Raw genomic sequence first — 12,220 nt, forward strand, 5'->3', positions numbered from 1 at the left:
TTGCAAAGTAAACAGAACCTAGAACAGTGAAGGTCGTTTAGGACAGCAATAAATAAGGCCACACATATCCATTTTCATTGGGAAAGAATGGAATAGGGACTGTAATGTTACTGCATTTACAAATAACTCAATGTTCATTTTCTTATTTCAATGTTATCTCCTTAGTTCCAGAAAAAACACAAATATCAGAAAGCATGATTCATTATGTAATAAAATATGCCTCCTTTTCTTAATTTAAATTATTTCCTCTGATACGATTCTCTTTTAATTTTGTCTTTTATATTTTCTCAAAAATGCTTTTCTTTACATTCTGACTTTGACCATACTGGTAATTAATTTTGCCTTTTTTTAAATTAAAAAATGTTCCAAACTATTTTTCTTAGATGTGATGCTGCCTATTCTAACAGTCCTATACAAGCTTTAGAATTCTGTCTTTGACTAACACGTAAACAAAGCATTAGCCAATACTCTACCTAGGAAGCCTCTTGTTTGAATAGGTGAGATGTGGGAAAACTGCCTTCTACTGATCTGTGTGCAGGTGTCCGCAGTTGCTATGACTGAAGTCTGATTTTTGGAAAAACTACTTTTTTACATTTTTAAAGTCTGGGTACCCTACAGGTTTTCTTCCCCAATTCCTTGATTATTACTTCTGTTTTTGCTTCTGTGTGAACATGTTTTAAATTATGCATTGTCAGATTTATATAGAAACATGTTATCATCTTTAATCTCTGAATTTCCTCATGACAAAAGGTGAAGAGAGAGTGTGGCAGATACACACACAGTCCCTCTCCCACAGAGACAGCAAGCAACCCAGGCACACTGTCCAGCCCCCAATCGTCCCCCATCACAATCTGCCACCAGAACCTCCATAGCAGTCTGCTTGTGCTCAGAGCCAAGGACTCAGGTCCTCGGAGATTTTGAGATTAATTTGGATTTGGCAAATGTCAGAGGGGATTTTGTGGTTAAATAATGCCAGGTTATAGGACTTATAGAATAAATGAAACCACATCTCTAAATATAAACTGCACCTTTGCTGCTTGCTTGTTGGCAGAGTTTTGAACTATGAAAATGCCTTTGTGATTCATTAAAATGAATAGCTACTTCATGCTCTCTTCAAAGTCCTTAACTTGGATTTATTAAAGTGGTTGTACAAATGATGGTGTGGTTATTACTAAACACATCAAAATGATCATAATCCACCCTTAGTTAAACAGTCTGCGGTTTAACAGTGGTAAAAAGAGAAAATAACAAAGCACCGACATTAAGAATTAGCAAAAAAAATTTACATATTACCAAACATGTCTAGAAGCACATATCTAATTCAACTGTCACTTGCCCTCTGAAATCTGCCACCTAGCTTAAGCAGTTTTACTTTCAGTTTTTTACTATTTTGGATAATGTCCACAGGGTGGATGTATTCCTGATAATTCTGATTAATGACTTTACCCTAACTTCACTGTGCGTGGTGTTTTGGACTAAATTTGTTTCATCTGTTATTTCAGGATTCCCTAGCGCGTCCCAGGCCTGCCCAGGCCGAGCGTGACGAGTACAGAGTTATAGCCAAGCCCTACATTTTAAGCAAGAGGTAACTCACCAAACTTAATCCTATACATAATATGTGAAAAGTGGGACAACATGGGACAGGGATTTTAGAACAAATGAGCTTTGGTTGATTTCAGATTATTTCATTGAATCTGGAAAGAATGACAGAGGACAAAGAGTAAATAAGTGTTAATAGTTTACATTTCCATTATTATACAATGGATACATAATTTTAAAAATCTAGTTAAAATTTTAAAATGAATTATAACCAAATGTCTTTTTCCTCCTTTTCTACTGTTTTAAATATGTATTTCTAAACTTTCACATAGTGATGAGATGTAAAAATATTTATTTTGATTCAATCTGGAAAGCAAAGATGACTTCAAAAACACAACTGAAAGCTCTTGGAATGAATATGAGAAATCCCTAGCTATATGGCAAGGCTCCTGCCTATTATTAACACAAAAGAGAGAAGTTTAGAGCTTCAGGTAGGACTGCTGGGCTTCTGTTATCAATGGGAAGCTGCTGATGGGTCTTATTAAGTCATACTGTTTCTTCCCACTTTCATTAACAAATCAGCCTCATATGTGAAAAGGACTCGTGTTTCAAAATTGCAAAATGTGCGGCTACCACTAAGAGTTGTAGTGAATGAGAAAATAGTACTATTTACATATGCCAGAAATTCCCAACGTGGGTCCTGTGGAACACAAGCTCCTTGGAATGTTACTAGGTGTTACTCAAAAAAGTTTCTCTGGCCAAATTAATCTGGAAAGCACAGAGCTAACTGAAATTACATTTGTGGTGTGTTTCTTCCCCTGTCTCCACCGCCCACCCATAGGGCATTTAAATTAAAACCTTCTGTGTGCTTATATACACTAACTTTTTAAGATAGTATCTTTCCCAAACTCATTTGACCATGGAACCCTATATTTGGAAGATCATCTTTGGAACTGTGTTCTATGGAACACACTCTGGGGGAACACTGGATTCTTTTACTCCTGCAGTGTTCAACTAAGTAGTTCAAAAGTCCAGATACCAATGATTTAACCTAGAGGCAATTAAATAGGCCCCAGTGTGGTATCTAACAGTCATGTCATTTCTGCAGAGCTGGTTCAGGAACGCTGGTGTGACCGGCTAAGGCAATTTTAGGAGAATATTAAGGGAAGATCAGTCTAATGATGATGGGTCAAAGGAGAAAAAAATCATTTCTGAAATCATGGAAGAATAAAACTTCATCCAGAGTGTGTATTCACATACTTTCAAATGTACAGTGAAATGTTGCCCTTTCTAAACCTTCTTCATTGACATGGTTGTAAGAGTATTAGATCTAGCAATAATTCAGGGGGAAAAACATCCAGAAAATCAAGATATACTTGGCAAAGGAAAAGGTGATCACTCCCTTGCGTATCCCTCATGTATTGCCGGATATCCAAATGATCCAATTCAATAACGTCATCAGTTTCCCAGAATTACTTCAGATAGGATTGAAACAATGCCATCATCCTCACACAATCCCGTCTGCACAGAATGTATGTGGGCTGAAATCATTACAGTTGCATGAAATAAGCCCTGTTTTAAGTTACCCAGATTGCATATGCTCCTTCACTCTAGAAAACACTCTCTGTAATACTCTTTTTACAGAGACAAGATTCAAGAGGCCAATACCTTCTATCTAAGGCAAGGCATAGAACACAGCCGCGGGTTACCAGTAATGTGTACATATGCGCACAGTCATGTTGTATTAGAATAGTGACTTCAGAGCTCAGTGCCTTGGGCAAGTTGGTCACATAAAATGAATGCAGGTCTTGGGAACTAGCTTTGGAGTTTTTAATGTATTATTTATTCCTTTAATTGGAGAATTGCAAATACAGTGAATTTTCAAAAAAATTTTCCCTATCTTGTCCTATCCCCTCCCCCCAATCCCAACCCATGTTAAGAGTACAAACTGCTGGTGGGGCAACAGCGGAGCAGAGCATTCATGAGGGTCTGCGCTTGGCATCTTGCTGGGGGCTCGTAAGCATGTGGTCATTCATTCCCAACGTCATTTCTAAAAGAAATGAAAAACCATCCCCAAATTTGGCACTATGGGGCTATTGGCAATGCGAACTCGGGCTGGGGAGTCCGGGCAGCCTCATGTGATAATTCCAAAGCTTTGGCAGTGCTGTTTAGGGAAGCTTCACATGCAAACTTCTCAAAACAATTTCCCTAAAGGCTAGATTCAACTTTTCCCTTGTTGTCCCTAGAAAATGAGCCACAGGGCACCCCTGGGGTGATGTCTGCAGACCCCTAACAGCTGGATGAGGGGCAGAGAGAGAGAGAGAGCTCCAGGACGGGGGGGGGGGGGGGGGGGGGGGGGGGGGGGGGGGGCAAAGTGCTCTGATTTTAGACATAACTCTTAATCAAACTGCTACTATTTTGCCTAAAACATCTGTCTTTAAAAAATCTACAAGCCAAAGTGGGAGGAAAAGAGGCAGAAGAAAGGGAGTAGGAAATACACACACTACATGGTTAAATTCAGAAATGAATTAATTCTACAAAGCAAACTGTAGAAGACACCCGGTAACCTCAGCTGGAGGGGAAGGCCAGCACGCCTGCCCTCGGCACCACCCAGGAAGACCCTGTGCAGGGTAAACAAACACTAATTTCCTGTAGCTTTGCTTTTTCATCTTCACCAAAACATGTCTATTTTCATCTTACTAATAATGATCATGGAATTAAAAGATCTCTTTCCCTTGTCAATATAAATTTTAGGGTTAAAAATAAAAAAAGGAAATTGGACTGGGTAGCATAAAATGCTGAAATTGCTTATTCCTGACCTTCAGTTAGATGGTGGGCTTTGGTAACTCGCCAGAGTCAGAATGTCCTAGATCTCCAAGCAAGGCCACCTGGCTTGCCCATCCCATCACTGAGCACAACCAGCCTGTCTCCCATCTTCCTCTCCCCTGACCCCGTCCCCAAATACACACATCCAATTGTTCATTGTCTCTCAATAGGCAAATATTTCAATCTAAAATGGTGACAGATATTTTGTACTAGAACATTCTGTACCTAAAAAAAAAAAAAATAACCAGGGTTCTAATTCTAATGCTGGAAATTCTAATGCTACAGTTTACAAAAGTGAGCAAATCGCTTGGGAAACCATTATTAATTCTCATTGCAGTCAAAAGACGGTAAGTGCTTAGAGGAATCCAGTCAGGCTGCAGCCCTTGGCAGCCACAAGGGAAACTTCATCCTCCCAAGTTCTCCCCTGGAAGCCGCTTCGGGAAAGCTCCACAGTTGAAGAAAGGCAAGGGAGGGAGGGGCACTGTGGGCTGGAGGTGGCCAGTAAATTGGACCTTTGAGAAGCTCTAAAGACTAATGTTTCCACTTGAGAAAGACAAAACCAGGTGGACACCTCGGCATTTCAGACACAGAAGGGTAGGGACACAACAAAAATCTTGTCTGGTTGTTTGAGCCACCTCAGTCAGGCAAACGGGCCGACCCAGCACTCGGTCAATTAATTTATAAAACACTGAGGTTGGAAACATGATTCTGGTGGACAGGGCACGAAGAGCGGCAAGACTGGCCCCGAAATAACTCTGAGCCACTTACCAATACAGGTTTGGGCTTGAATTCCCAGCCAGCGAGCATGGTTGCCACGGCACGCAGGGCAGGGGGGCGCGGGCTGTGCTTGCCTGGGGAAAGCTACCTGGTGTGGACAGTGATCTGCATCCAAATGTTACGGGCAGCTGCCTTTCCACTGTCAAGGGGAAGCATGTGCCAGCATTTTATCACCAAATGCCCAGCTGTGCTGGGAACTCTGTCCTCGGCTTCAAGGAACACACATGCAGTTCAAGGCTGTGCCGATCAGAACACTGCTTGAAAGACACTTGAAAGCTACTGGGACAGGAGAGAGAGAAGGAAAAAAACCCGCATAAAAATGGCCACCGGAGCTCAGTTCAGGGTGGTGACCTCCCCAGCTTTCTTTCCTAACGCAAACAGCAGATTTCCCAGGGGGCACTGTGACTTATTTGGCCACTATTTCCCTCTATCTACCCTTAAAGAGTGCAGAAATTATGGTATTGTGATTTGCTTTGTTCATTTCCCCTAATAGGTTTCTTGGTACACAAAAAATCGTGGCGTCTGGTGGTGGTTTCACAGCTGCCTATTACATAAGGTAAGGTAGAAGCAAAAGGTTAAGGTCATGCACGATTAGGATAAACGCATGAAGACAGGTCAGGTGGCACACAGAGTCTATTTAAGTAAGAAAGGAAGCCAGGGGAAAAGGTTATGTCTGCTGTGCAGGCGGCTCCCATCCTCCCACTTCCCCCCCGTCTCCAAAAGCGGCCACGGAATAATAAACCATTTCACATCTGTGTCTGGGCTGCTGCTGAGCAGAAAAGCTGGGCTCAGGAGGACAAAGCCCTCTCAGGATAGCTCTGCCGCTCAGCAGCGGGCATCGGCCTGTCCGCCCAGACTCACAGGGGCCACGGTAGGCCGTCCCCTGCAGCTCTGGAGGCCTGCTCTGTGCACCACTCCAAAGACAGGACAGAGTCTGATGCCTGGAGAATCCAGGAAGAGGTCTTGAAAAGAATCCCAAAGGGGAGAATATATGGCACATGTGCCGTTCACGTCATACTTGTGAATCTACAGCTATATATTTATATATTTTGAACATCGGAGGAAAGAATTGGGAACACATGAAGAAACCATTTTCCAGCCTCTCAGCTACGTGGGCCAAGAGCACCCTCTGTTCATTACTGCATATAGACCTATGCCCACCAGGGCGGGGAATCCCACGTCTAGGTGGCTGATCCTAACTGTAACTCCCACGCTTTCACTACATTAGAAGAGACCAGTGTGTTGAGAGTCCTTTAGGCAAGGGAAGCCAAGACCCGGAAGGGTTCACTGCTCTTCCGTTTTGCTGCTATTCCTGAACTTCACCACCATGACCGTTATATTGTCAGGGCAGCCTCTGTAAAATGACTGTAAAACTATGCTCTTAGCCCCAAAGTGAGGTTCATCCAAGCGCTCCTTGATGAATCGAACAGCTTCTTCATTGCTGAAAGCATCCCAGAGGCCATCTGATGCCAAGATCATGAACTCCGGCTGAAGCTTGTCCAGGTCAAAGGTCAGGATATCTGGGTCCGGGATGACCACATTGAGATTTTTCAGCGGATAATCCCCCAGGGACCGAGACATGGCCAGGATTCCCTGGACCCTCCAGGAGCCATTGAAACTGATAAAACCACCTGCAAAGACAGAATGAGCTCATTAGCTTGAGCAGCTGGTATCTCACACACACGGGAGAGTCTGGGTGCACGCACACAAGGCTCATCTCCTGCGTATGCACCCCTCACCTCCCCTGGGCACTGCCAGGAAGGAGCAGCCTTCCCGCCGCATGGCTTGAGGTTTCACACTTTATCAGGAGATCCTCATCTTAAAGGCTCTGAGGAATATATCAGTAAAAATAGTGAGGGTAGGCAGATACATATAGGTGAGGGCATTGGTTTTAACTTAACACCTTTAGGGCTCCTTGATTGACAGTAGGTAGCCCTAGGGTAGGGATTCGAGGACAATGGCCAAAGAGCGCTGAAAGGCATGAGGACAGGAACCAGAGACACCACTGGGCTACTTCATTTAGCTTTAGGCTGCCCCTGGGTGCATCTAGATCTCAAAACAGCTCCCCAAATAGAATCGGGATTAAAGAAGGGTGTATTTTAGCACAGTGGAGAAAGGTTCAGGCTCTTTGGTCGGACTGCGTAGATTTGATTCTTGGCTCTGTCACTTCAGATGAGAAGCTCTAGCTTTCTGATTCTAGGTTGTCCTGGCTACAAAATGGGGACAATAATAGTACCTCTTCCACTGAGTTGTGAGAAATAAAGGAGTTACTCCGTATAAATCACTTAGCATAGTGCCTGTGTATCACATGTATTCCATGCATTCAGTATTACCTATTATTATTTTTTCTTTAAGGGAGCTAGGGCTTTGTTCATTCACATATTATTTGTCAGATATCTATCAAATGTATACTCCATGCAAGGCATTTTGTAGGCTATAAAGTTATACAAGATCCAGACCTTTCTCTAAAGAAGCAGATAGTCTAGCAGAAAGGAAAAGCTACATGTATTAACAACTGTAAGCACAAAGCAGTATTCTTTTGAGAAGAAACTAGTACCTGCTAAATGCTGTAGTCAGATGGAGGAGGAGCAATGATACCTGGTTGTGATGATCAGGGAAGAGTGAGCAATAAAGCGAGGCTTTGAACGATGGGTAGGACTTCTATGGGCAGGGATGTATGAGAACATTCCAGGAAGTGTGGTCTAGTAAGCAAGAGCATGGGCTCCAGAGTCAGTGTCCTGGGTCTCGATTCTCGTCCCACTATTCACTAGCTGTGTGTCCTGTGTGCCAAAGAGGCACACGTGCCTCTTTGAGGGTCTACTTCCTCGGTTGTAAAATGAGGATAACATTATTAAGTAAAGAGAAAGCATATGTAAAAAACTAGGCTTGGCTCCCAGCACAGAGTGAGCAAACAATAAATGGCAGCTGATGTTGCTGTTGTTGGAAACAACAAAAGGAGTTAAGACAGAAGGACCAACTCGTATTTGGCCCAGACTGGTCGTAGTGTATTGTTATGCTAAGTAGGACAGGGAAAGGCGTCCTGAAAGGGAAGGCTGAGGTCAGAGAAAATACACATCAAGGTAATAACACCAATCACTGTCCCTTAAGCCTTGCTATAAAATACACCCTTGACACAGGTTAAATTAACCTCCTTGGAGACAGTGTCCAAACCGGCCTCTATAAAGCATCCCTGGAGGATGGGGGTGCAGGTGGGGGGTATGGGAAGGACGAGGAGATAGGATACAATGGGAATGCCATTGCAGAAGGGCACGCAGGATGCTAAGATGACATTTCCAGGTGTTGTACACACATCCTTGCGTGTGCTTCCACAAGAGTAGGTTAACTGAATCTTAAGTCCAGGGTCACAGCAGACTCAGAGGGAAATGGTGTCTTTGTAAGTAAGGAAGCTGGAGTATTTGCTCATACTGCTTGCAGCTCATCAGAGCTTGATGGATACTCCTAAAACATCATTTGTTCCGTCCCACCAACAAAAAGCCTGACTAAAGCTCTCATTAAAAATTATTCTGCATCTCAAGCAGTTACTGAAGCAGGAGGTTGTAATACATTTCAACAGTTTTTGACTCAAAAGTACAGTTTCTTACTGTGAAAACTCAAATGTTGATTAGGTTCCGGGCAGAGGCTGACCTGTAGAGAGAGAAAGTCAACTGCAATTACCCCAGACAGCAGGGGCCCATTCTGGTTAGAGGCCCAGGGTACGTGAGCTCCCCTTGGACCGCTGGGCCTGCCACCTGGCATATCATGCACAGCCAACATGCTGCAGTTGTCAGTCTGGAGAGGGAGGGAGTCCTCCCTTCCATGGGCAGAAAAGAATCCCGCAAAGTGAATCATGAAAGTGTAATCATCAACTGATAATCTTCCTTCAAGTCTTTGTCCTAATATCACCTTAGTGAGGCCTGTAGTGACCACCCCCGATACTCCCCATTCCCTTGCCTGCTTTATGTCTCTTCATAATAGTTATCATTTATAATATACTAGATAATTTACTTATTTTTACTTATTTATTGTTAACATTCCCCCATCCCATCCCAATTCCAGAATGTAAGTTTGTATCCCCAGTCTCTAGATGTTGAAAAAAATATGAAAAGAGACCCTCCCCCGCTGCCACCCAACCCCAGAATATTTACTTGTGCCAGGCACTGAGCTAGATGCTGGGAGTACAGAAAGAACAAGACCAAATTCCTGCCCTCAAAGAGCTCACAATCAGGAAGGCAGAACAGATGAGAGAACCAAGTATGTCCATATTGTGAAGGGTAACCCAATAGGTTACCCACACAGGATGTGGGGAAACTGAAGGGGCACCTAACCTAGACTGGGGGAGCCTTTGGTGCAGTGACAGGGAAGGCTTACCAAAAGGATACACTTAAACTGGGTCTTAAAGGACAAGTAATTGTTATCCACTGGCTGGTGGGGTTGGCGCTTGCCAAGGCACAGAGCTGGCAGAAACATGGCTCATTTGAGGAACGGCTAGTCTGGTGTGGCTGGAGGGAAGCAGGGTGAGGCAAGCAGGAGCCCAAAGATCTCATTAGCCTTTAAACTAGGAAAGGGCTTTTTGGGGGGCTCTTTTGGAATCTTTGGCCACGAGGAAGGGCAAGTTCGGTGGCCACTTATTCGACAAGAAATGTCACAAAGTCAAGTGTCAGCTACCTCAGCAGCATCCTCTGTGCTGATCTACTAGTCACGGGGTAACCGAACGTCTCATCCCCCACAGGCAATGCAAGCAAGCCACCCTGTTCACCGGACAGGACGGCAGGCAGCACTTGGAGGTGCTCACAAGCTCACCGGCTCTCTTTATTCTCTTTCTCTCCTTCAGTTGGTAAGGCTTGTGATCATGAGACAGAGGAATGGCGTTCCCGTCCTTGTCACACAGGACCCCTCTCGAGTCACCCACATTGGCCACCGTGAGGTCCTTATCTGATAGTAGAGCAATCAGACACGTTGTACCTGGGAAACAGAGAGAGGCATTGTAAGAGGTCAGCGGTGCATTGAGATTCAGCTATTTCTTGTTGTTACTGGATTCTTCAGCCATTAAAACTGCTCCTGCTGGGTGAGAATTTAACTCCAGACACTCCTGAGAATGATGGCTGTTCACTTCAACAACACTGATCAAATCTGACAGGCAGTTTTCTTAACCATGTTAGAATGTTACTGAAATAGGCTAGGATAACATTATCATTTTCCCAAATCATTTTTGTTTCTGCTCCTCTTAATTTAAACACATATCACATTTAAAAAGATTAGGAGAGAATCAAAATCAGTTTGAAGCTTCTGGCAGTTGATATATTTGTTTTTGCTTCTCACTGGTGCCTCATTTCTGTGGAGCCCCAGTTGAAAGTGGGGAGGAGGCGGGGTCTTGTGAGCTCCTCGGCTGGAGGGTCTGGACGAGGCAGTAAATGACAGATGCCAACAGCCTGATCCTATGGCGCCGTGAAGGAGCTGCCCATACAAACTTGCCTACACAAAGTCTGATGCAAAGACGGGCAGCCAGAAACAGGTCAGCTCCAGGGTGTAATGGGGGCAGACTATAAAGGCAGAAGCAGAAAAACCTTCTGAAGACAGAAATGAGATCTAGGTAGATGGAAGGTGGGGGTTGGGGTGGTCAGAGTCAGAAGGGGAGCCAGACTGACGACCTGCTTGCCTGGAACCTATAAAAGACACAAAAGGACAAGCTCTTCTCAAACCCCTCTTGAAATGAGAGTGGATAAAAGCAAATAGAGATGGACAGTGTGGTCCCCCTGGAGCCTGGCCTTATTTTCTGCCTGGTGTCCTCTGTCCGACTCTTTCCTCTCTCCTCCCTCCCTCCTGACAGTGTCACTGAGTATGCAAATGCCTGCTGAAATGTACGACCCATTAAGCTGTTGCTTGAAACTGTTAACGCCTTTGTTTGTGAAAATTATCCATCAGTGTCTTCATTAATATTTCCCTCCTCATTTAGAAGGCCTATTCTATAACAGAATGTAAACTGCACCTAAACAGCTCTTTAGCCTTCACAGAACAATAAACAAGACTGAATTCTTAAGTGGACACAGAATAAATACAGGTCAATATCAGGAGCAGGGAGAATAATTAGAATATTTAGCATATTCAGGTATTATATTTCAGTTTGAAATTCCATTCTTACGCCTATTTAACTCAAAACTGCCTTGGTCAGCAATGGAAATACATGAAATATTGGTCAGCTCAGGATTTCTGATATGAAAAGCTTTGTGAAAGAAAAAAAAAAGTCTAATCTTAGGGATTCCAAGCAAATTGCAAATCTTTTACCTGTAAAAAACACTGTAAAAATGAAAATGTAAACACCAAGATAGCCATTCATACCATTAGAAATTGTTATTCTCAGTTTTTGCTCTTAGTTGCCTTTTGTTCTTCAACCATTCTCACTTTATCCTCAAGCATCTGATTGGGTTAACTTGTCTAACACAATCAGAGACTATAAGGCACGTTCGTAAAGTCTGAAGGTGAAACAGAAACTTTATTGGAATATTGCATGGCTTGGGGGCAGTGCATTCATAACCCTAACTCTTTCCTTCTCACTCTGCACACTCTGAGAGACCATGTTCCTGACCCTGGCCTCCACTACCATCTAAGCCTGTGCCGCTAGCCTGGTTGACACCTGAGGTCCGTATCAATTGGCATGGAGGTGTTTCGATTTGCCTGTACCGCCAGGGACCCAGGGAAGGGCTCTGCGGCCTCCCTTTGAGAAGAACAGAGGGATCCACCTGGCTCTGGGCCCTTTCCCCACCCCATTTCAGCACAGCAGGTCTACACCCATCTGTTAGCTGTACTGAGCTTCCACGTAAGTCTTTTTTTTAATAAAAGAGGGAAGGGAGAGGTCATTCCTACAGCTAGAAAAAAAACTGAAATGTAATCACATATGTGATTAAGAATCACTGAAGGGTTTTAAGCAGGATAGTGTCATGATGAGATATGTGTTCTAAAAGATCGTTTCAGTGGCAATATGGAAGATAAAGTGGAACCAGAGAGAAAGATTGAGATAATGAAGATCTGAATTAATGTGGTAAACATAGAGATAGAGGGTAGGAGACAGACTATTTAAAGC

General features: G+C 43.6%; 1 protein-coding gene across 1 annotated transcript in view; it reads right to left on the reverse strand.

Annotated features, from left to right (window-relative positions):
* Positions 1–6,169: 6,169 nt before the first annotated feature.
* Positions 6,170–12,220, reverse strand: part of PPM1L (protein phosphatase, Mg2+/Mn2+ dependent 1L) — a 298,549-nt gene continuing 292,498 nt past the window's right edge. Inside the window, exons 3-4 of the mRNA XM_028103102.2 lie at positions 9,943–10,104; positions 6,170–6,773 (exon numbers count right to left, since the gene is read on the reverse strand). Of these exons, the coding sequence (XP_027958903.1) occupies positions 6,427–6,773; positions 9,943–10,104 (509 nt within the window). The 3' untranslated portion in view covers positions 6,170–6,426. The remainder of the gene's footprint in view (positions 6,774–9,942; positions 10,105–12,220) is intronic.

Source organism: Eumetopias jubatus, unplaced genomic scaffold (assembly GCF_037043125.1).
Source record: "Eumetopias jubatus isolate StellerSeaLion01/CBP00866 unplaced genomic scaffold, mEumJub1_p1.0 scaffold_1, whole genome shotgun sequence".
Taxonomy (NCBI): Eukaryota; Metazoa; Chordata; class Mammalia; order Carnivora; family Otariidae; genus Eumetopias; species Eumetopias jubatus.